The sequence below is a fragment of the Cryphonectria parasitica genome (genome assembly GCF_011745365.1).
Source record: "Cryphonectria parasitica EP155 unplaced genomic scaffold M406scaffold_6, whole genome shotgun sequence".
Taxonomy (NCBI): Eukaryota; Fungi; Ascomycota; class Sordariomycetes; order Diaporthales; family Cryphonectriaceae; genus Cryphonectria; species Cryphonectria parasitica.
Genome location: NW_024468914.1, coordinates 2,398,296 through 2,422,049, shown reverse-complemented (window position 1 = coordinate 2,422,049; position 23,754 = coordinate 2,398,296). Strand labels below are relative to the sequence as shown.

At 51.8% G+C, this 23,754-nt stretch overlaps 7 protein-coding genes across 7 annotated transcripts; 2 read left to right on the top strand and 5 right to left on the bottom strand.

Moving 5' to 3' along the window:
* Window positions 1-7,114: 7,114 nt before the first annotated feature.
* Window positions 7,115-9,276, top strand: M406DRAFT_99725 (uncharacterized protein; the record flags this gene model as incomplete). Its single annotated transcript, XM_040926467.1, has 3 exons — window positions 7,115-7,180; window positions 7,320-7,453; window positions 7,499-9,276. The coding sequence occupies 3 exons, from the start codon at window positions 7,115-7,117 to the stop codon at window positions 8,853-8,855; spliced, it is 1,557 nt and encodes a 518-aa protein (XP_040774610.1). The 3' UTR covers window positions 8,856-9,276.
* An 8-nt stretch (window positions 9,277-9,284) lies between these two features.
* Window positions 9,285-9,765, bottom strand: M406DRAFT_357152 (uncharacterized protein). The gene has a single exon (XM_040923603.1). The coding sequence runs from the start codon at window positions 9,625-9,627 to the stop codon at window positions 9,463-9,465; it is 165 nt and encodes a 54-aa protein (XP_040774609.1). The 5' UTR covers window positions 9,628-9,765; the 3' UTR covers window positions 9,285-9,462.
* Window positions 9,766-10,014: 249 nt separating this feature from the next.
* M406DRAFT_231853 (HET-domain-containing protein) lies at window positions 10,015-11,157 on the bottom strand (the record flags this gene model as incomplete). Its single annotated transcript, XM_040915887.1, has 2 exons — window positions 10,015-10,271; window positions 10,413-11,157. Coding segments are annotated over 2 exons (1,002 nt in total), but the record flags the coding sequence as incomplete, so codon positions are not given.
* A 1,655-nt stretch (window positions 11,158-12,812) lies between these two features.
* M406DRAFT_234408 (ankyrin) lies at window positions 12,813-13,523 on the bottom strand (the record flags this gene model as incomplete). Its single annotated transcript, XM_040915982.1, has 3 exons — window positions 12,813-12,941; window positions 13,125-13,265; window positions 13,401-13,523. Coding segments are annotated over 3 exons (393 nt in total), but the record flags the coding sequence as incomplete, so codon positions are not given.
* A 1,139-nt stretch (window positions 13,524-14,662) lies between these two features.
* M406DRAFT_64562 (family 93 glycoside hydrolase) lies at window positions 14,663-15,913 on the bottom strand (the record flags this gene model as incomplete). The annotated part of the gene is made up of 3 exons (XM_040924887.1): window positions 14,663-15,284; window positions 15,354-15,765; window positions 15,877-15,913. 3 exons carry the CDS (start codon window positions 15,911-15,913, stop codon window positions 14,663-14,665), a joined length of 1,071 nt encoding a protein of 356 aa, XP_040774606.1.
* A 712-nt stretch (window positions 15,914-16,625) lies between these two features.
* M406DRAFT_48618 (uncharacterized protein) lies at window positions 16,626-18,249 on the bottom strand (the record flags this gene model as incomplete). Its single annotated transcript, XM_040924372.1, has 4 exons — window positions 16,626-17,262; window positions 17,322-17,768; window positions 17,836-18,033; window positions 18,095-18,249. 4 exons carry the CDS (start codon window positions 18,247-18,249, stop codon window positions 16,626-16,628), a joined length of 1,437 nt encoding a protein of 478 aa, XP_040774605.1.
* A 610-nt stretch (window positions 18,250-18,859) lies between these two features.
* M406DRAFT_84422 (family 5 glycoside hydrolase) lies at window positions 18,860-21,869 on the top strand. Its single transcript, XM_040926047.1, has 3 exons — window positions 18,860-19,586; window positions 19,655-20,905; window positions 20,968-21,869. The coding sequence occupies exons 1-3, from the start codon at window positions 19,200-19,202 to the stop codon at window positions 21,667-21,669; spliced, it is 2,340 nt and encodes a 779-aa protein (XP_040774604.1). The 5' UTR covers window positions 18,860-19,199; the 3' UTR covers window positions 21,670-21,869.
* Window positions 21,870-23,754: the final 1,885 nt, after the last annotated feature.

Sequence of the window (23,754 nt, the reverse complement as noted above, 5' to 3'; positions counted from 1 at the left end):
TCGTGCCAAGATATAGACGATAGTAGCATGGGCCACAAGTAACTTAACATGAGACTACAGCTCATAAATGGCCATGTCACAATTCCATAATTTCAGGCACCAATGAACATAGTGTCACACATGCTGATTGGGCAGTAATAGCATTGCCTGAATGAGCACATGCCTGGTGAACCACAACACCATTTAAATTTAAATTCATCTCTGCATATCTATCATCGCTGAAGAAGGATGAGGACAAGTCACTGAGAGGATGACTATGTGATATTAGGTGAGTGGACAGCAAGGAAATTGGGGAGGGAAATAAAGAGAGAATGGAGAAAAAGAAGAGGGGCGGGAAATATCAAGTGAATACACATTGTCGAGTCGCTATTTAATAAATGTTTCCATAATTGTACTATACAGACAAAAGATTGCATCCCATCTTGACCGCATGACGAGGCTGACGCGGCCAATGCTCCGTGATGCCTCTTTTAGAACACACATGACGTTGAACGATTTCATCCTACCTAGCCCTCAAGAAAACTGGACTGTCAAGATGGAGGGATGGATGGCCACAACAAGTAGGCTGGGGACAGTCCAGTCGCCAACAAAAAGGCCTTCAATTACACATTTATCCAAGACTGGAAGCGAACCCTTGCAAGCACACAGCCGGAAATATACCTATCGAACCAGGGGTCCCGCACTCTTTCGTCTTGAGCTGAAGTGCTGGTTTCGGAAAAATAATAATATTCAAACGGTCAGTTCAAACCATCATGGGCAGCGGAGACATCAATCTCCACCGCTGATCCTGTCGTCTTCATTCTCAAAAAAATACATGCATGCGCCAGATACAGCAACCATCAAGGGCGATCTGGCTTATTATTTCTGTACCAGACTAGGCCGGGAGAGCAGAAGCAGTGATGAGAAACAGGCGCCACACACACCCAACCCCGCCCCATCTACGTTTCCTGCTCTGCTCTACAGGAGCTGACGGACCGAAGCGGCTAAATTTCGACGAAACCTTTTCATCTTTGTGTGACCAAACCTTCCAAAATGACCTGTCACTTGAAGCCCCAGGGGTGGTCCCTTTTTCTCGGGGAGGCTGTATGTAGGTAAGACTTACTGCTCTCCGAACCACAGGCGTGGGACTTGTGGCTTGTCTAGATGTCTTCAATATATTTTATGTAAATTATATATATAAATGTGTGTGTGTGAGTGTGTGTGTGTGTGTGAAATTCAAGTGGATCATGCCACGCATGTCATTCTCGACACCCCTGTTCTAAGCTCTGACAGTCAGTCCCCTCCACATGAAAATGCCTTCAATGCTTTCTGCATTCCATTTGTATCAGCACGCCTGCCTCCGCTGTCAACCCACCTCAATCGCTGCCTCGGGCCGGCGGGTATTGCGGAGAAGACAGCCAAATCCCAGCCTGTTTTCCCACCTGGTTTTCTGTTTGTTGCTGCACCACGAGAAGCAAGAAGGACAAGGGGGTTCGGGTGATCTGGGTTGACAGGTGGGTGACATGTGCCACAGAGTACGTACTAAGTACGTGACCTTGCGACCCCAGCATTTCCCGGATAGGGCTCTACCGGCCGTCCAGCCTTGCATGGGGGCCTCCCTCTTGCTGTTCCCTTTTTCTGGGACTACTACGCTGCAAGCCTCGTAGCCGAGTGTCACCGTCGTTGCAGGGTTGCAGCGTTTGCTTGCTGCACATGTGAGTGGTCAGCAAACGCCCCAACAACTAAACAGGCTGCAAGGTTTCTTGGCAAACACACCCTCCCTTTTCTCTCCCTATTCACCTCCTTTTGTTCTCTTCGTCTCCTCTTTATTTCCTACCTATAGGTGCTACGTACTATCATTATTTTCCTGATTCGTGACGTTCCCACGTCGGCATCCTCCGGGTGGCAAAATGAATATCCGCTCGAAGCGAGCGAGCCGATGTGCCCAGGACCCGAATAGAGTAGTATCTCCTCGGTCGACCCCCCCCCCCTATTTCTCTTACTACCTGGACGTCGCTTTTTTGGAAACCTTGGGTCGCATGCACATGGTCGCCATGTGGACAACATCACGAGCATAGAAACATGACACAAGAAAGGAAACAGGAAAACGAGCCAGGTGTTAAGGTTATCTGCTGCTCGTGAGACAACATAACAGGGCACATGTCCGCAACAGGATGAGGGGCGTTACGACCGGTGAGTAGGTTTGTTCTTCAAGGTGAGATTTTGGTTCCAATAAATAATTAAAATAAAAACAAAAGGACCCCTCTGGGCTGCGAGATGGTGGGGGAAGGGAAACACACCCTCGTCAGCCCTGAAATGAGCAGGGGACCAAGGAAGAAAAAAAAAAAAAAAAAAAAAAAAAAAAAAAAAAAAAAAAAAGGTGACGGCATCAGTTTGCAATGCTCGGCCGAGAGAGAATGTAGGGCGGTGTGTGCGTGCGTGCGTGTGTGTGCCATACTTAGATACAAGTACCATAGTACTATCATAGTACATAATATGGTGGTAATTAGCATGTCTCTAAGTGAGCTCCTCTCTGGTGCCTGATGCACGGGCGATGGGTCCGTCCGGGTCGTGTTAATGGGTACCGAGTCAGGGCCACCACCCCTAGACGGGGTTTTGAGACCTCTCCACGTAAACTCAAAAAAAAAAAGCAGAAGGAAAATGGAAGAAGGAAAAAAAAGATGATAGATCGTCCAAGCAAGCCTCGATCATTGTCATCATTTTCTGTGATCAGCATCCGTGGGTACTATACATACATAAGCGATGGTGGCAGGATGCAAGGGAAAATTAAGGATAGATGCGAAAGTAAAGGTCGAGCTTCCTGGGGAGGGGGTTGCAGTTGGGCCTGAAAGACGGTGCAAAGCACTGAAGATCCGGGGTACAACGAGACAATACGGCGGGGCTTACATAGGGAGGAGAGTGTCAAGTCACCCTGCACGTGGTGATTAGACAACATGAAGACAGAATAATATAGAATAAATGAAAACAAATGGAGGAAGGAGGGAAGAGGACAAGAAGAAATGGCAAGAGCTTCTTTAGCCCCGTCTCCTTTGGGGGCTCTCTGCAACACACACTCTAACTCTCGCCCACGCCGAAAAGTTGCTGGAAAACAGAGCCGTCCAGGACAAAGGAAGGCAGACGGCCCTTCGTCGGCATGATACGTAGTCGTCTGACCGTCTTGGCCCCGCTCCCACAATACTCGCAAACGCTGCTCCTATCCGGGGTAGGAAGCTCGTCTCGTCTCATCCCATAAAGAAAGGAATAAGAAAAAACGGCCCTTGGGGGTCGGCGTCCCTTTTTCTTCAATTTTTTTTGTGGACCTCTGCTACACATTCAATCATCATTCTAACGAGCGGGCAGCTGGGCAAGAGAGAGAGAGAGAGAGAGATAGAGTGAGAATGGGGGCCCATCAAACAACCTTTAACGGGCTGCCTTCCTCCTCCTCCTCCTCCTCCTCTTCTTCTTCTTGTTCTTGTCCTTCAGCCTGATGTCTCTCTCGCTCTCCCTCTCCGCTTAGGTGAGGATCTTCAAAACGGCGCTACCGTCATAGTACCCTGTGCTATGGTACCTGACAGCTCGGATGAGGCGTTCTCGTGGATAAAATTCCCAGTTCCACCTGAGCTTGAAACTCCACTGATAATCTCGATCTACCACGACGCACCCATGTCCTACTGATTCCCAAGCAAGGCGATTCGCGGATCCAGCTTCTCGGGCCCCAATCTTTTTGGGCTTCTCTCTCAGGTCGTCCCCTTGCCTCCGACTTCCAGAATTAATGCTAGGCGGCCTATACGTACCCGTAGTACTGTAGTGGCCACTCCGTCGCATAATTGTACCTCTCACTTGGTTCTTTTCTTCTTTCCTTCCTTTACCCAACAAGGCCCACCTGTTCCTGTCTCCGTTCCTGAGATGTGAGGGGCAATCCCAACCTTGATGAGACCCACCCCCTCCACCCATGTCATGACTTTCTTCCCAAATCCCTGCCGCCGGGAGAAAAGAAGAAAGGGAAAAAAAAAAAGAGGAACGAGTTACATACATAGTTCATGCTAGAGCCAAAGAGAATGAGAGAGAGAGAGAGACGAGATGGGGTCGAAGATTCCCGTCGTCGTGGACTCACGTGCAGGGCTATATCCTATCACCTTTCAGTGGATGTACCGTGATATAATTTACATATCTTGCTTCTTCTGGCGCTCTCCTACGTCAACACCAGTTCCGTTCCTGTCCCTCCCAGCCAGCCGCCCGTTTCCTACCTCCCTCTCCCCCCCCCCCCTTACTGGGCATTGGGTCGTCACGTCGAGCAGACAGACGTCAGACGTCAGACGTATCCTCCTTCTTCTTTTCCGGCTGCCCCCTTTGTGTTGTTGCTGCACCTGCTGGGCGACCTGAAAACAGCACATCCTCATGAGAACAAGAACAACCCTCTCAGGCCGAACCCAACATTCCCTTTTTGGTTCTTGCCCTGTCTGTCTCTACCTACCCATATCCATCTGTCACGTACAGTGTATGAACAACCGTCAAGAATACTGGGCCTCCTCCTCTTTGGACGACTGATTCTCTTCTTGGTCTTCTTTTGCCCCCAAAGAAGAAAACCATAAGAATTTGGGCCTAGTCCTCCTCCTTCTTCCGATCTCCACACCCTCCTCCTCCCTACCCGCATCCCGCAGCCGACGTCCGCCTGCCCACCACCCCCAAGGCGGCCCAAGGCCCAACGACCAACGGCTCAAACTCAACATACGCGCGCCACACAAACATCCAGGTGATAGATCGCTCCCTGCGAGATCCGAGGCTCGAAAATTTCAAGGAATCCATCGTTTCTTTCCTGGATGCTGGGGGCTGACCAATAAGTTGGGGAGGGAGAAACTGAATTATAAACTTGTGGCGTAGAAGGAAGAAAGAAAAAAAAAGAGAGAAAGAGAAAGAGACAAAGACAAAGACGGCAAATCGATGCTGCTGCTGCTGCTGAGCCTCCCTCACTTCTCGACAAACCACAATACTTACACACGACCTCCTCTATTTTGCCTTGACTTTTTCTCCTCCCACAGCTCCTTCCCTCCAGCCTTCAAACGCTGAGCGCTAGGTCTTGGTGGCCTTCACTGGTCGCAGTTTCCCATTATCAAGGAAGCGGCGACATCCCAGAGGGTCTAGTTGGAGGAAATTGCCCTCTCTTCTGGGAAAGACCCTTCTGGATCTTTGGGCCTTCTCTTACCCATCCACCCCCTGCACGTTGGCTCTGGGAACGGCCGAACCCGGGACGTCATAAAACTCTCAGCGGCGCAAAGAGAGACCGCACGACTGCACCTGGCGGATCGTGTGTCGTGTCGTGTGTGGGAAGAGGAAAAAAAAGAAGAAAAAAAAGAGAGGGAAAAAATCCTCCGCGCGTTCCGGACGAGATTCCCCCACGCCCGATCAAATCAATCATTTCACATACACACACACACACACACACACTTACAAATCCATTCATTACGCTATTCCCGCATTGTCGCGATCACGAAAGAAAAGAGGGCCACGAGGGGAGAAATTTCAGACCTGCAGGAAGAACATCTCTCGGATCACACCCTCCTGCAGCTGTCACGACCGACGATCGGGAGCGAGGCGGGCCCGCCCCTTTCGCGGCAAGGTACCTGAACAAAAAAACAAACAAAAAAAGGTACCACAACTTTTTCGAAAACATACCTCGAGAGCCACACACACACACACACACTCAGCTGTACCAGCAAACAGGGCGACGAGCGCATATCGTGGTCCGAGCACGTTCGTCACAGCCTCGGAAGAGAGTCAAACTCAGCTTCCTCCTTTGAACCTTTGGACCGGACAAGGAACAAAGAGGAGGAGTCGTCGCATGCCGATTAATTACCACTCGGAACGCACACACTGCCAAGCTGAGCTGAGAGGACCCAACCACACCCCCGGGCGCAGAGTTGCATTTTCCCACACGCACTCACACCCCGACAAGGAGAGCGAGAGCGGGAGCTGAAGGCTCGATAAGATAGAGAGGGATCGAGTGAGGGAGACAGCGGTCATGACGTCGATAGTGAGTCTTTGTCCTCCCTCTTTTGAACCCCTTCTCCGTTTGTTTGTTTTTGGGGGTTGCAGAAGTTTCAAGCACGGATTTACAATACATTGCAATGCAATACGTCTGAACTTGCACTACATCACACACTGCCTTACACCATCCCCGTTCTTTCTTTCTCCTTTCTTCTCTTGCCTTGATAAGCCTTCATCATCACACCATCTCCCATCCTTTTCTTCTTCCCCCCACGCGAGATGGAGTGGGATGTGAGAGGACATGGGAGATTCGGAGGATGTTTTAGGACGCCGAAAGGCTGCTACTAACTAGTCACCACCCCAAAGCCTCGCGCTGCACATGCATACTTTCCTTTTCTTTTTTTCCCCCTTTCGAAGGATTCTCAAAAGGAGGTCCTGAAAAAATGGTCTCCTTTTGGCCCTTGGTGTTACCCTCCTCTCTCACTCTCTCACACACACTCTCTCTCATTCACTTCCTCCTCCCACCTTAGTCTTGTCATCCCCCACGCCGTCACACATTCTTGCTTGGCCGCTCGCCCTCCCTCACAGGCTCACCGCCTTACCGCCTCATCTCGCCCTCCATCATCATATCATCCCAAACAAACCAACCAACCACTCACTCTGCATCGAGATTTGCTGAACGCCCAAAATTCCCGGGCTTGGGTGTTCTGGTGTGTTCTACATTCACCACGCCACCTGGAATGCACAGTGAGACACACCCATGTTGTGTCCCACACACGGTTGCCAGCATATCGTACATATTTCTGTCTGCCACTTGGCCCTGCCCCATCCCTCCCAAATACGTGTTATGAGAGATAACACATTGATGAGCGCATACTGCATACCACGTTGGATTGCACATGTCAGCCCCGGGATTCAGTAAATTCCTTGCCTGGGTCTTTTGTTTGCCGTGCAACCATGACAGCATCCAAGAACCTTATTATGGTTTAATTGTATATATACTTATGAATCATCCCATGCATCCACCCATATCCAACAGCCCTTGTCATGAACCTCACATCCCTTTCAGCCTGACCTTGGCGGCTACCTGTAACTTTTGATTTCCATTCTCTCTCTCTCTCTCTCTCTCTCTCTCTCTCTTCACTGCCCAATGTTCCACCTCCTGTTTCAACATTCCGACCCTATTCATTTGTTGGTCTTGCTTTATTCAAACCTCGTTTGGCTTTATTTTTTGTGTTGTTGTCTCTTTGCACTGTCGCAAGAATCTTTCTTGTATCCTTTGTGTTAGAATGTGTGCATAGCAAAACAAGGCTACAACACCTCACCTCATCATGATACTGATTTCCGGCGTCCAGTTATGTCTGGCGCATTACTGCGATGTCCACGGCCCAACGCCTCTCATGGTCACCGAGGGATTACCAATCCCATGCGCCGCCTGCTACGAGGACATACCCTATACCAGCAATAACAACACCAAGACAGACGTCCGGTCATCTTCGAAATTCTCCACTCCTACGTCGACCACCCAACCCAGCACAACCATCGCCGAGGCCCTCCGAAGGCTCAACCTCGACAGCAAACGCAGCTCTTTGGGCTCGGCCTCCGCCGCCGTCTCCGACCATGACGAGCCGACAGGTTACGGTGCACTCCGGCGTACGACTCAACTGGCTTCAGCATCGTCCACTGTCGATACACCTCCCGTCAGCCCGCGATATCCTCCCGAGTCCTCGGCGTCTACAGGAGGAGGGCACCACGGCCGCCGTGAATCGAGCTACAGGAGGACATACGACGAGACCACGACGAGGAGGGCTGGCCCCTGCGAGAACTGCGCCATGACCTTGCCCAGGAGAAAGGAGAGCACCACGAAGTCACGAGGTGGTGATGGCAGCGACAACGAGACAGGCCCAATATTGCGCACCAAGGCACCCTATGCCCGGGTCTACGGCAGTGGCGTGACTCCAGGCGACGCTTCTCCGCCTAACTCGACCTCGACTGTCTCGGACGATGACGGCTACTACGAGGACGAGCGCACGCCGTCGCACCACCGGGCCGGCACCATCACCTCGACGACCTCCCGCTCGAGCGCGAGCTCCCCTTCCGGCGCTGGCGCCGTACACAGCCACATGCACTTCCTGCACTACACCTCGTCCCACGAGCCTGTCGTGCCCTCGTCCTTCTCCATCGTGCGCGCTTCATGCATCCGCACGCTCTCCTTCGAGACGTTACCCCGTGGAGCACCAACAGCGGCCGCTACGACCACAACGATGATGGGATCTAGCGGCGGCGCCGGCCCTATTACTTCCGCCATCACCTCGCCCGTCACACCAGGCTTTATCACGACCCACTCATCTGGCGCCGCTGCATCGGGGGGGCCCATCTTCTTCGGCGATCCTTCAGCAGGGTACACAACGGCCTACATTTTTCGCATCCCTGATGTGCATGCCCGTGGGCACAAGCGCGTCTATGCGTTTTTAGCTCTGAGCACACACCGCGAGAGGCTCGCCATGAAGACGTTTACTTTCATCTCGACTGCCTTCCGCGAGCTGGCTGCGTGGATACAGGGGCTTGCCGAGGCCGAGGCCGAGGCGGAGCGTTACAGCAGTGGCAATGGCCCTTTCAGTCCCATGACGGCTGCGCAGAGTAGCCAGCCGCCACAGACCCCTGCCATGGAGACCAGCAACAGCAGCACGGCAGCCGGGAGCGGGTTTCTGTCGAGCGGTGTCGGCGGTCTGTCGCGGAGAATGGGCGGCGGGTATGGCTACGGGGGCTCAGGCGTCGCGCTCAAGGCGAGGGGTCTGCCTGAGCTGGTGGGGCTGCCTGACTTCTTTCTGGAGCTTCATCAGAAGTTTGTGCAGCTTCTGCTGGAGCTTGGGGTTGTGCTTAGCTCGTGAGTGGGGTTGAGCTGGGCTGCTGGTATCTGAGTATATGGACAGACTGGTAGGTGTAGAGACACGGATGGCTTTCTACACAAAGCCTGATGGGACCAAATTTTCTTTGGATCGGCAGCAGCATTGTTTTTCTCTTCTTTTTTTCTTTGTCGGTACGTGTCTGTGTCTCATCTTGAGCAGCAGCAGCATCGGAGTCTCTTGGATTTGTCTTCTTCCCATTCTCATGGAGGGTTAGCGCTGGGAAAAGGTTTTTATTTTGATTTTATCTTGATTTTTTTGTGTCAAAGCTCTCGACAACGGCTTAGAAGAGAGCGGTGGATGGATATACCCCCCAAATCAAAACCGGTCTAGAAGGAATGTTTGCACAATGCGAAATTGCATGGAAATATCATTATGTCGAACAAAAATAAAAAGAATGTATCATATCATGATGACTTGTGCTGTTTTGAGCAATCTATGTATGCTATTGGATTGTAGTGACATAGAGGATGAGTACCAAGTAAGTAAGTACTAACTTAATGATCAGGTAAATTCTGGACAAAAATCACGTAATTGCCAAAACTGAGATATGAAATGATATCACTGTCCCGCCCACTCATTGCGCCTGCTGTCAAACAATAGTAAATTCCCTCTTGGGCCAGTCAGCGGTGATGATGGGAGGATAGGGCTTCTCGGGATCGAAGTGGGATTCGAGAAAACCTATCCTGTGCCAGGAACCATTTGCCTCCTGCCTCAGGATTAATCCGTACCTTTGCTCTACCTCCAACCGGACCATTCGTTTAATGGCCAAGAATGTCACTGGCGCGGCCCAATCAACTACATCATCTGCAATATCCAAAAGTGTGCGCACGTAATGATCAAGGTCGACGTACGTCTCATCCACGCCGAGGCATCTCCACCCGCGAGTGTAACCACGTCGAGCATCGAAGGACAGGCCTTGGTTTTCTCGCCCCTCGATACCGACTGCAGGCTCGATTCTCAAGGTGCTGCTACGAGCATCGGAGGATAGGCCTTCGTTCTCTCGCCTCTCGATGTCGATTGCAGGACCTTTGATTCGCAAGGTGCCGCTCTTCAGTGCGCCGAACGGAGCCTCGGGATGAAGAGGCACGCACTCAACAGAAAGTATCTCTGAGACCAAAGACCCATACGCCCCCTCAAACCAGATTCTTGAACGTATGGCGGTCCAGGACCAAGACGGCCCTTGGTATTCTGTTGGTCGCGAGGGACTCGGATCCCACGTTTGCCACATAAGCGATGTTGGAAGGCCTTCTTCCCACAAACCTGCTGCGTATCGCCCAATGCCGGGGGTAGAGGATGCAAATCTCTCCGCGATCCCTGATATGGCGAGGATCTTGTCTGTCGGGAGAGATAAAGAGCGGTCGCAGTACGCTTTGACAACCATCTCCCATGTATCAAGAACTCCTCGGACAGATGGTCTCGGGTGCTGGTGATCCGGATTGGCTGAGGAGAACATGATGACGTCCAAAATGTGGCTATCTTCAAGCCACGAAGTCTTGTTAGTTTCGGCGAGGGATGGTTCTGGCATACTTCTTCCTCCACCATCATCTGCGGACCATCTCCGTCTCGCATTCTGGAAGGGAGATCCAAAACCCCGAGTAAGTCGATCATTCGACCACCCGTCACTATGGCTTGGCAGACCGCGTTCCGTTCGGCAAGACCATTCCGTCATATAAGTCCCAATCTCAAGTGTACGGCGGGAGAGAAGATGCTCTTGCATCGCCCATCCGCGCTTGTCTAGCTTGCTTTTTTCTTCATGCCAGAATTCGTGTTTGAAGTATAGCGAAACCCATCCTTCTGTACCATCGGGGCTGCGGAAGAGGAGGTTACTTGTTCCAAGGGGGGGTGATCTCTGATGCAGGAAGCCATCACTGGCTCGAGCAGCTCGATTAACCATGATCGTCAGTGTTGCATGGCTGTAGACCTGGGCCATCTGGGCTATCTCCTTGACCTTGTCGTTGTCATCATCTTGAATGATGCATAGGGAGTCGACCCAGACAAAGTGCATTCCGAGCCTGTGTGTTGTCACTGCGGCGTCTTGCAACGTCTGAGGGAGAGTTTCCCAGGGAATTTCAGTCTCGTAAGACTCGAGATTTTCTGTTTTGAGAGCCTTGGCGAGCAAGACTTCCGAATCGTTACCCCAACAGTAACTCAAAGCTGTGTACTTTGCATCTGGATTCAGGTTCTCTCCTCGAACAAGCTTCAGGTGAAGACCGGAATCTTGGGGCTGTACCTCGACAAGTCGAGATGGCAGATATCGAGGCCCAGACAAAGAGCATAACATATGGCTCCTGGTCTCATTGTTGGAGCATTCCTGTATCCATTTCTTGACGGATAAAACGGTTTCCTGGGACAGAGGATCGGCTGCTATTGGTCGTCTGGTTTTCACAGGGGCCAACCTGGCATGTTCTCCTTCAGACTTTGTTAATTCCCTTTAAAGCTGGCCTGGGAAACAGGTTTAGGGGCCTCACCTTCTTCTGCACCTAGTTCATAACTTATTCCAACACGCCTTTCGAATGCGTATATATATTTTTGCCGGACTTGTTCAGTGACAAGCCCGTCAGCGTCTGAATGATGTACGTCGTTCAGAGCTACAAGCCATGAGAGCGCCCCGGGTATATTATACAGTTGCACAATATCTGGACTCAACGGAAAGTTTTCAGGGACATCTCTCATGAAATAACTCGCAAAAGTGCAGCCAGCGAGGTCTGCTTTCTTGATATCTTCTAAAGAGACACCTAAGCGGTAGAGAGATCTTTCGTAGAATTCCATTTGGTCTACCGGTTCGCCAAACAAATACCAAGCGAACAGCAAATCTTCTTTAACTCCAGGTAAAACAATCTTTTGGCAATGACTGCAAGAATGGCCCCTGACATAAGGATCCATCGGACCGTCTGTCATGGTCAAAGCCATCTTGTGTTCCTGAGCGAGCGGACTGGACCTGGATGAGATGTGAATTTCAAGTCGAAGATTTAGGCAGGGGAGAGCGGACTGTCGGCCGGTGATGAACAGGAGGAGCCGTGAGAGGAGTTGACATGTGCGGAGGAAAGTTTGATTATAGGGAACCTCGCTCGATATAAAGAAGTCAAAATCTGATGGCGCGCTAAGCCAACCCCGATCACTGCCTGAGGCTAAACTAGATGTACCATGGCAATATGCATGTTGCCGACAATGGCTGAAGATGAGTGGACAAGAATGCTCTGCATATCACCTTGAAGCTTTTAGGTGGGGAAGTGTTTCAGGAAGAATTGGCCTGGACTGATCTGACAAAAAGCTGTTGGGGGCAAGTTTTCTCGCTGTTGGATGAGAGCAGGCCTCCTTGTTGGTCCTGGTCCAAAGCCCCTCTTTTTCATGCCGTTGGGTGTGAATCTCACCAGCCTCAATGCAAGTGCGGCAGGGTATGCGTAAGACTGTATGTAGATAGGACGCTACAAGACCTTCCCAACATAGAAAAGCCAGGAAACAGATTCTGTTTTCTGGACATGCTTGGACAGCCGCGCCCCCCCAGAATTCAGAAATGTATAAAATCTCCAAGACGAGGGAGGAGTATCGTAGTCTTTGAGGCTAGCTGTGCACTTTGTACACTTGGCTGAGAGTATTCAATCACTCGCTCTGGGAGACCTTATCTGATTGATCGAACTGCTCTAGTATTGCGACGGGAGATCAAATGGATGAGAAACCGCGTAGGTGGCGAAGAATTAGCAAAGCTTATATTGTATATCCAATAGAATCAAAAGTGGTTCAGGCCTTTAGATAGCGCGACGTCTGCAATGTCTCTTTCCATGAGACCATGTTAGGTCGTCGCCGTAGTGCCTTCGCTTTCGTAGTCATAACACCGCTCTGCTTACAATTATGCCTCGCCAAGTCCCATCTCTCTGTTCTACGCCCTCGCAACATCTAATTCATCCGCTCCTTCGCTCTGTCCTTGCCGTCTGACAGATCCTTCGCCTTTCCCTTCCCAGGCGCTTGCTCGAACAGCACCCTCCACTTGTCCTCCTGCTTGAACATGGTGATGCACTGCGTCGCCGATGGTGTACCGTAGTCTGGATCGGCGCCACCTGCGAGAAGTTTCTGCTCGTACCTCATCAGCAACAGATAAGAAAGTTGTGCCGTCCAAGCCCGTATCGCGACACAGATGGTCGGGCGTACAGCCACTGCCTCCTCCTCCAACGTTCTTGGCTCTGCCTCAGGGGCGAAGAGGAGGAAATGCCACAGTGAAAAAGGGGAGAGGGGGGCTCAGACAGGCAGACTGACCTCGATGACTCTGTCCCATTTCTTGAAAACAGCCCCCGCGAGCGGGCTCCGGTGTTTATCATTTAATCTATTAGGGTCACTTCCAGCGCTGATAAGATATTCGACCAGTTCATGGTGGCCATAATATGCTGCCAGCATGAGCTGCTCTACCCGTTAGCTCTCGAAAAAGACCAGTTTCCTCCCACGACAGATCCAACAATCCCCTTGGTGACTGCCTTGGCCAAGGTACCTGAACTCCCCAGGTCTCAGATGCTCAAGAATACCCAAGTGACTCACCAACGTGTCCCCATTCTCATTCGTGAGGTTCGGGTTCAGCTTCTCAGCGATAGCGGTCTCAATGACCTCTTGGTTTCCATCGCGAGCTGCATTGAATATTTGCGCCGTGAGCTTGATGGTCTCGAGGGACGGCGAGAAGGCGGTCGCCGACGTCAGGCTGGACCCCGGAATGCCGCTCATCTTGCCTTGTGAAGTTTACTTTTTCTGCCAAAAGGGGGCGTACAGAAGAGTATTTCTCTCTTTTTCTTTCTCGCTATTCAGCACAGCAGTTGACTATAATTTGCATCTGGGCACGGCGTGGATGTTGAGAGGTTAAAGACCATTCAGAGTCCGGAAGTTGGTCAGCAACCCGACTCCGTCGGCTCCGCCCCTGCAACCGCGCAGCCGAGGGGGGTTGCTTAAGGGGGAAGATTCCAGAACTAACGGACACCATTGCGCGCTGCGCGCCGGCCCGCTGACAGCTAATGACCAGCTGGGCATGGAGCATTTCCTAGTGGTGCGAAGGACAAGGATCACGGCCAGCAGTCCATGTAGAATTAATTTGATACATGTGTAAAAATATAAGTCTGTCTTTCATGTGTATAGATGTATAAAAATACATGTAGATGCAAATAAAGTGATGGCCAAGAAGATAACCATTTGTTCCACATCAGAAGTACTGAATGTACAACTCTCAAGAGTATAATTTTTACACTTCTCTACCTGAGCAGTGCGTACCATGCAATACAGAGCCCAAACTAACGCCAGCCCTATTCTAATAAATAAATGCTAATGTAGTAAGAAGATGCTGCTATTTAAGTAATGAAATGTCTATACTGAGTATTATCGAACAGCATGATAGTAGGAAAGAGAATAGAGAAATTTACTACATGAGTATGTACTGCCTGGGTAGGGAAGTGTTAAAACTATACCCTGAGAGTTGTATGTGTTTTAGCCGTAATTCGCTAATTAATATTTAAGCTCATTCCCCGTCAAAGGTTCATCCGAAGAAGGCCTTGTTTTCCCCCGAAACCCCGAAACAACACTCCGAGTCCTTGATTCTTTTCAATGACAAGCCTCAGGAAGACGGAACCTCATCAAATGTCAATCCTACAAGACACACATACGAGTCAGGACAAGGTTCGTCAATTGCATTCATCCGATGTATCATATATTCAACAATAAAGAGGCCTACCAACTAAAGGCCCCGTCTACTCTGATCCATAAAATATTGATTGTGCCTAGAAGACAAGAAGAAAAAGAATATATTCCCAGTATACACTCTATGCACTCTGCAACCCTTCTATACTCAAAATCGACAAGCTCACATTATTCGTCGTGCTCGGCGGCAACGCCCCACCCCCCATAATCAACAACCGATCCTGGTTCTCCTTGAACACCCGCAGGTGCCGCGTATAGCTCGTCGGCGCCGTCGTCTCCTTCTCCTCCCAGGCACTGGGATCCCCAAGCTTGGTATTGGTGAACACCGTGCTGGCCCCGCCCGAGCTCACGATGATGGTCCCGTTCTCGCCGCCGACCGAGCTCCACGTGATGTAGGGCGACCCGAGCGGGACGTTGCCTGTGTTGGCGGCCACGATGGGCTGACCGACGGACTCGTTGAACCGTAGCGGGTTGGCGTTGATGCGGTAGGTAACGGGGAAGAGGTAGGTGCCCGCCGTGACGTTGGTGTAGTGGCCCCACTCGTAGGTCATTATGTAGTCGCCGCTGGGCAGCTGCGTGACGGTGGTCATGCCGGGGCGGTCGGTGTAGACGGGGTATTCGACGTCTGGGACGACGGAGCCCCAGTTGCGGAGGTCGGTGCTGGTCTGGTGCACCAGGCGCTGGCCGTAGGTTGCGTTGAGGCGCTGGTCCGAGTAGTAGATGATGACTTGGTTGTCGTACATCCTGTTTTGCCCTCGATGTTAGCAAGTGAAATCGACTATCAACCCTTACTTCCAGTGTTCCAAGACTCACATAATAAAAGGCTCCCAGACAGGCGTCAGCCCATTATCCGGCAAAGCCTCGCCCCCAGCCGCAACATGGCTCACAAACTCCCAAGTCTCTCCTTTGTCCCGGCTCGCATACAGATCGATCTGCGTGTTGCTCAAGTTCGTCGGTATGCTGTTCCCCGCGAGCAGAACAGTCCCCTTGTCGAAGCCAGCATAGTCGACGGGAAGCTCGTACAGGAAAGGTTGGTACCGCAGGCCCCAGCCGTTGACCTGGTCGGTGCAGTTGGAGATGTGCTTCCAGGTCGCGCCGTGGTCTGTCGACCGGTAGATCGGGAAGTACACTGGTGGAGGCTCGGGGGAGTAGTTTTCCCACGTGGCGAGGAGGATGTTGTCCGACAGGGTGAGCTCGACCGTGCGCGCATAGAGGACACGCGGGTCTGTGTAGTCGGAAGGCGGCACGAAGATGATCTCGTAGGGGATGATGGGAACCTCGCCAGATGAGTCTCCGCGGGAGGCCAGAGGATCGCCGAGGGCGAGGGCCAAGGGACCCGTGAAGAGGAGAGTGAGGCTCTTGAGGGAGACCATGGTGAGAGGGGAGGAAGGAAAGGAGAGGAGGGAGAGGAGAAGTGTTTTGGTACTGGCCCAGTCAGCGATCGACAGACGAAGACAGAGGAGGGTTTGGGCAGGTACCGAGTCTCTGGATCAGGAACTATGTAGATCATGCAACCGTACCCCCCTCCCTTCTTATACACCATGGCGATACCGACGAACACCTGCAGGCTGCCATTGTGGAGACGTTCAGGTCAAGGACAGAAGAATCTTGGCGAGTTGGCATTCATCCAGGTGACCAAGGCTCGGTCCATCTCGCACGCCGCTAGCATCATCATCAAAGTGAACGGCGCATCCTGCCTCGCGACTGTTTTCGAAGACCCTTTCTCCAAGTCAGCAGTCCTCGTCCCAATCTTTTGGAGAACGTAGCGCTAGATGTGGATGCGATGCAGGGGTCCCTCGATACCTACCACTGACGATCCGGGGGAAATCTGGGGCACGCATGCGCCGGACCCTTTTCACCACGATGCGCTCCAATGGGAATGGAGCCCACTTACAAGTTTGATAGAAATTGAGTCTCTTCTCCATTGCCAGCCTTAAATACGGAAAAATGTGTCCACCATACACCGAAAACAAACGCCAGCTAACCAAGCAGACCACCATGCGACATGTCGTCATGGTCAATTGACTCTTGATGCCCTCATCTTATCTCATCATGGTCCGTATGCAAAGAGAAACCGTAGGCTCATCAAAAGTCCATCCTCTCGCCTTCTTCCCTCTCCCTCTTGACCTTCACATCCGCCCTCTCCTCCTTCAACAGTGCATTCACAAATCCCCTGAATTGCTCAATGTATGGCTTCAGGCTCGTCTTCTCCCAGTCCGGCATGCTTCTTCCCTCCTCGCCTGCTTCCGAATCCTCCCCTGCCCAGGCATCGATCTCACCCAATAGGGATTGCACGGTTGGCACCGCGGTGGGATCAAACTCTTCTAGCTTTCCTGGTCGCGTATCAACCGGAACACAGACCCTGCCGGTACCGGGATGCACCACGAATGGCGATTTCAGTAGATGGTTTAGCTTCTTGCTGACCTCGATATCGAGCCGCGGGTAGGTGTATTCCAGCAGCACATCCTGCTTGGCATCACGCAGGGCCGCACCATCAAAGTTCTTGCTGACGCTGCCGGCCTTGGCGAGGGCATCTATGTCGGCCCATTTGGACATTGATGAGCGTCCGGGTGCGGATCCCCATTTCTTGCGGAGGAAGTCGTTCAGGGTCTTGTCCGGGAGAAGGGCCAAGAGCTTCTCGGCGCGCTCGTCCGTGTCCCAGGGATCTTGCTTCTCGAGCACGTCTTCTTGAAAATGCGGTTTGAGTATTTCCAGACTCCGTCTATCATTCCTGTCAGCATGTTGTCTCTGTCGTTGGTTCTCTTGGTGGTGAGAACGTACGCTAGATGTGGATGCAATGGCCTTCTCACGTTGACCTTCTTCCCGCCCTGCGCACCCCCTTTCAACACCTCCAGATATCCAGCAACGGCTCGTCTCTTCTGGTCATCCATCACTCGTGCCTTGCGGTCACAAACCCAGGCGTGCACACCACGTCGTCCCGAGTACACCCACATGATATGCTTAAAGCCGAAGTCTTCGCGTAAAGCAATATCGGTCACCTTGATAGCCATTGTCATGAATTGCCAGCACTTGATGCAGATGTTGGCCTTGTCACAGCATGTGCGGATGTCGTCGTAGTCTGTCAAATCGATATCGAAGCATATCTCCTTGGAGAGCGGTCGGAAGGCGGAGAGGTTCCTGAGTTGCTTTCTGTCGCGTGGATTGGTGCTGTAGACGGGGCCGATGTCGAATCGGGGCGGGACATGATGGAGGACGTCTTTGCGCATACTGGAGGAAGACGACGTCAGCATGGATCGCGTTACTCGCGTCTCAGAGGCCGGCCAGAAATACTTACAGGTCAGCCGTTGGGAACGACTGGTATCGCCACACAGCATCATTCTGGAGGGTATAGGAAAATTCTCGATGAGCAAAGTCATTGGTGGGAGTAGGACTGTGGTTCAGCCACTGGAACAAGTATCGCCATGGGAAAAGGCGTTGGTAAAAGGTACGCAAGACTTCCGGGTCGCTGGCCTTGGCCTGGACTGGTGTGTCACTCTCACTACAAGGATTCTGTTAGTCCAGAGCAACTTTACTCACGACGGTAAAGGACTTACTCGTCATCCAGAGAAGAAGCAGGTCCTGGAGAGCTTGTAGTCAACGTGTCGCTGTTTTTTGTCTTGTCCGTGCTAGGAAACTCCTCGTCCGAGTCGACGTCTGCGAAGAGATCCTCCAGTTTGACCTCTTTCTTCGGTTCATCCGCAGGTGGCATGGGCTCTATGTCGGCCATAGTGATGTCCATGCTGGACTCGTCATGCTGCGGCTCGGTCTTAACGGTCGCATCATGATCTTCGTCCATCTGGTCGACCTCTTCACTAGTGGGCGTGGGCACTGGTGGGCTGGACCCTGGGGATTCGAAATGAGGCATGCTGCTGGTCAATTGATCTGTGTCTGTGGTACTGAAATATATGAAACAGTGGTCAGTAGCCAGGAGATGTGGTGCAGTACGCCTGGGGGAGAGGATGCCGCTGGTCAAGGCACGACTGTCTAAATCATATGTATTTGCAGACCAACTGCGTGATGGGAAGACGCGTCTGAGAACGCGCACAGGGGTCGCGAGTGCACAGGCCACTCTATTTAGTGGTGTGAAGACGCTAAGCCCCTCCAAGGTTAGGCGTTGCTGTGTACTCTAGCAGGCCATGTATAGGCTGTCCAGTCATTAGCGGGTACCACTATAGAAGGACATATTGGTGAGGGGATGCCGAGGATTCAGCGGGGTCCATAGTCGACCAATAGGCTCATCTACTTCGTACGGTTAGACAACTTAACAGTCGACGTCACCTGTATCGGTTCTCCCCTCGTCTTTACGTATCGTTCGCCCACGACGAGTCTCAAGCGGATCGGGAGGTCGAGTTGATGATCCTTACAACGCTCGGCTACTGCCAACCCAACTTGCACATAGCATACTTCCTTCAAGCCTTGCCTTATCTTTTCAGCGTTGCATGGACCAGAATTTCGAGCATCAACTCTGGAATCGAGTCTCCCAGCATTGACGTGACAGAAAGCCCGTTCCTCAAACGATCCCTGCGCCGCTGGTATATATTTCCTTCCGCGACAATCTCGAGCCTTTCTCGACGCCTCAGCATCTCACAGTCCGACCTTGCTTGTTTGTTGTGCTAGTGTTCTGTTTGGAGGGCAGTCGAAGTCATCAATCTACGTATCATGGCAACTCTTCGCCTCCTGATCGAGGACGGCAAATTCGTCGACCCATCCGGCCGCCAGGTCATTCTCCGTGGCATCAACGTTGCTGGCGACGCAAAATATCCGAGCGAGCCCTTCGACCAACCCTCGCAGGTAGCTGACGACTTCTTTGACGGCGACAACGTCAGCTTCCACAAGAGACCTTTTACAAAGGATGATGCGCACGTACACTTCGCGAGGCTGAGAAGATACGGGTACAACACCATCCGATATGTCTTTACATGGGAGGCCATTGAGGCCAAAGGCCCTGGGATCTATGATGAGGACTGGATAAGTCACACCATCGAGGTGTTGAGGGTAGCCAAGAGCTATGGCTTCTTTGTGTTCATGGATCCCCATCAGGATGTGGTATGTTCGCCTCTGAAAACCAAGATATTGTAAGAGCATGACACACAAGACTCACACAAGGACAACAGTGGTCGCGTTTCAGCGGCGGTTCCGGAGCGCCCATGTGGACGCTCTACCTTGCCGGCCTCAACCCTCAATCCTTCGCTGCCACCGAAGCCGCCATCGTGCAAAATACCTACCCTTCTCCCGCAGATTTCCCCAAGATGATCTGGTCTACCAATTACCAACGCCTCGCCGCCGCGACCATGTTTACCCTCTTTTTTGCCGGCAAGGATTTTGCGCCCAAGTGCGTCGTAGACGGCATAAACGTCCAAGATTATCTACAAAAGCACTTTTTTGGTGCGATGGAGCATCTGGCGCAGAGAATCAAGGAGGCTGGCGACGTTTTGAACGATGTTGTGTTTGGGTGGGAAAGCATGAATGAGCCTGCACGAGGGTTGATTGGCTTCGAGGACCTCAGTGTGATTCCGAAAGAGCAGGCTCTCAAGAAGGGGACGTGTCCGACGATTTGGCAGGCGATACTCACTGGGTCGGGCAGAGCCTGTGAGGTTGATGTGTGGGACATGGGGGGTCTAGGGCCATACAAGACGGGCAAGGCCTTGATTGATCCTCGAGGAGAGTCAGCGTGGTTGCCAGCTGACTATGATGACTCGAGATACCAATGGAAGCGAGATCTGGGCTGGAAGCTAGGGGAGTGTCTGTGGGCACAACATGGGGTCTGGGATCCAAGCACGGACACCCTGCTGCGAAAGGACTATTTTGCGAACGATCCAAAAACAAAGAAGCCCGCCGACTATCCTTTCTTTACGAACACCTGGTTTATGGATTTCTACAGACGGTACCGGGACACGGTACGGGCTCATCACCCAGAGGCTATCATGCTCTGCCAACCTCCGGTATTGGAGCTCCCGCCAAGCATCAAAGGGACCGAGGATGATGACCCTCACATGGTGTACGCGCCACATTACTACGATGGAATCACGTTGATGACGAAGAAGTGGAATCGGACATGGAATGTCGACGTGCTGGGAATCTTACGAGGACGATACCTGACACCCGCATTTGGAATCAAGATCGGAGAGACTGCGATCCGCAACTGCTTCAGAGATCAGCTGGCCGCCATGAGAAAGGAAGGCCTAGACTATATGGGCAACCACCCATGTGTCTTGACGGAGTTTGGGATACCATTCGACATGGACGACAAGGCAGCGTACAAGAATGGTGACTATTCGAGTCAAAGCGCGGCCATGGACGCCAATCACTTTGCGGTAGAGGGCAGTGGCATGGAAGGCTACGCCCTCTGGGTTTATTGCACCAATGTGAGTTTGATCCCTCCAACTCAGCGCAGTTGGACAAAGATACTGACATCATAATCACTTAGAATGTCCACCAATGGGGCGATCAGTGGAATGGAGAGGATCTCTCCATCTATTCACTTGAAGACAAAGCCCTACCCGTCTCCGCCGTGCCACAGGCGAAGCCCGACTCCCTCTCCTCGTCCAATGCGCCCTCCGCATCCCGGCCGTCAGAAGACCTAGCTGTGACTCCTAATAATCTCAAGCGCACGATCACTAACCCATCCATATCAACATCTTCACCGACCGAGGCCGATGCCTCCGCTATCCTTACCAGCCCAGCCATGCGCACCACAGATCGTGCACTCAATTCCCATCCCGGTTTCCGTGGTGCCGAAGCCTATGTGCGTCCCGCGCCAGTCTTTGTCGTGGGGGACATCACGCACTACGTCTTTGACCTCAAGACCTGCACCTTCACCCTGTCGCTGCGCACACCCAAAGAGACGACTGCCGATAATGCCAGCGAGTTCTTCCTGCCTGAGTTCCATTTCCCGCGGGATGGCTGCGTTGTGGAGACCAGCGGGGGCAAGTGGGAAATCTCGACGGACGAAGGAGAGGTACAGCGCCTGAGATGGTGGCACGGGAAGGGAGAGCAGAACCTGAAGGTGACTGGTGTGGTGAGAAGGATGAATGGGGGTGGAGAGGAAGGCTCCTATACGGACGGAGACGAGCCAGGGTACTATGAGGTTGTGAGTAATTGGCTTGGGCAGGGGTGTAATGTGATGTAGATGGATTGTTTGGATTTTTTGGATTTTATTTGGTACGAGATTGATTACTGGAGGTAAAGGACTTGCGGATCAGGAAGTGGGCTTGCGCAACGGGTACATAATGTTTCGAGGGTGGGCCAGACCGTGCCTGTATACCATCCCCTGTGTCGATACTGCGGGCTTTGAGATGGAATTGCAAGAATTGAGTACATATTTCTGGCACGTAAAATCCAACTGATTTTGCCAACGGACGTTCAGCAGAGTCCATTCGTTGTAGTCGTGGGTACGAGTGTGCGCGCAAAGCAGATGTTCATCCGAATGGTGCTTACATAAGTATATCAGTAGGTCAAGCATCTTTTTGAAAGTGTGAAATTCCAAATTACGTTTTCCATGTTCGGGATTCTATATGCCCTTCTGTCCACTATGATGAGATAATTTCTGAGAGCATCCTTGGATGCAGAGCAGATAGCCAGAAGGTGGCCTGAATGTATGGAGGATGCTAAGAAGTTACACGTAGAGTAGGATTGAAGCCCAAACCCAAGTTTAGTCCCCTCCGTCTAATTTAACTAGCTTAGAATTTAGTAGCACATGAGGGTTTGAGCAATAAAGCGACTTATTTCTTTCATTGCTGATTGATTCCGTCCCAGTCGAGATAACACAAATACTTGTGTACCTATGTAAGTACTCGATTTTGTATACTCGGGAGGTAGCGTCAGCGGGATATTACCCCAGGAGGCGCCTTCAGAGCAACCTAGGTTGAGTCCGTTACGGACTAAAATTTTGATTTTAATAACTTGGAAGCTTCCTCACCACAATACAGAAACGCATTTTAGGAAAACTCAAACAACCTCCTCAAACATCTTCGAAGATAATCGAAATGAGTAGGAGATGGATCAATATTGCAGGAGAGGTGAGATGGGCCAGAGACGGGGAACGGGTTTCACGTCTAGTTGCCAGTGATACCCTAACCCTCCATCTGTCTACATCTAAGTGGCGTCAAATCAGCGCCCAACCACCCTTGAGAAGCAGCGTCGTCACCTTTCTCGAAGAAGCAAGTGGGATATTTCCCGCCCAGCCTCTCATGATCCAATGTCTTTGTCTGTTTAGACTCTCTCATTTCGCTACCCGTCCTTGGTTCCGAAAACCCTTTTGCGTCTTGTCCTTAAATGTCGTGTGGCTTCTTTCAGTACACGTATACTGTACGATAACCTCCTACCTGTTCAGCGATCGAAAACGAAAGAGGGTAAAATAAAAAAAAATAAAAAAATACAGTATATCCGACCGTTCAACAATCACACAACCAACATCCCTCTTAACAATACTCAGATTTGAGGAGCGACACCCAACGTCTGGAAAGAGAAAGGAAAAGAAGACGACGACTCAGGCACAACCACCACCCCTGCTTCTAGATTCCTGCCTGGCCCCCAAACTTGCAACGAGCGCAGGACAGGACCCCCCTTGCCGACCTGGACCCCCCCCTCTTTTTTCACTTTGCAGCTGAGGGTTTCGGTAGGGGAGAGAGAGCACATGTAACAAGTGGCCACCTGCATAATCTTCGCCCGCACGCGGCCGCTCCAAGTCTTGTTCATCGGTGATCCTTCAAGGGCGAATTGCCTCTGCCTCTGCCTCCACCCTGCCCAAGTGCTCATCTAGATTTGGGCGCCATTTGCGAGGGATTCGGTGAGGCGCACAGTCGAGCGCCGAGAGTTGGCCGAAGTCAAGGCTCCACCAGGAAGAAATAGAAGACGAGAAGAAGGAGAAGAAGGAGGAGGAAGAAGAAGTGGTGTCCCGTTTCCTTCGAGGAGCCGGGACGAGTCAATCATTCTTCAGATTACACGTTGGGGGCCGAACGGCGTCAACGGTCCAACAAGTTCGCCCCTTGACTGTAGTAGAGAGACGGACAGAGAGACAGTCCAGACTACAGGCGTAGCGCCGCAGTGCATCATTCAACTCTACTTTCTGTCTCTCTCCCTCTGTACCTGTCAGCTAAGCGCGCCCACTCACATGTCAGCTTAGCCGCCCGCGCCGCCCGCCTTCTTCGGGTACCTCGCAGGACAGGCGAACGAGGGGAACAGGCGACGAAGCACTACACAGAAGCACAGAGAG

Excerpts from the sequence above, each read along its gene's own strand:
- M406DRAFT_357152 (XM_040923603.1), bottom strand. The coding sequence starts at position 9,627 with ATGGTCCGGTTGGAGGTAGAGCAAAGGTACGGATTAATCCTGAGGCAG.
- M406DRAFT_84422 (XM_040926047.1), top strand. The coding sequence starts at position 19,200 with ATGGCAACTCTTCGCCTCCTGATCGAGGACGGCAAATTCGTCGACCCA. Across the intron at positions 19,587-19,654 it reads TGGATCCCCATCAGGATGTG|TGGTCGCGTTTCAGCGGCGG; the intron begins GTATGTTCGCCT and ends CAAGGACAACAG. Across the intron at positions 20,906-20,967 it reads TCTGGGTTTATTGCACCAAT|AATGTCCACCAATGGGGCGA; the intron begins GTGAGTTTGATC and ends ATAATCACTTAG.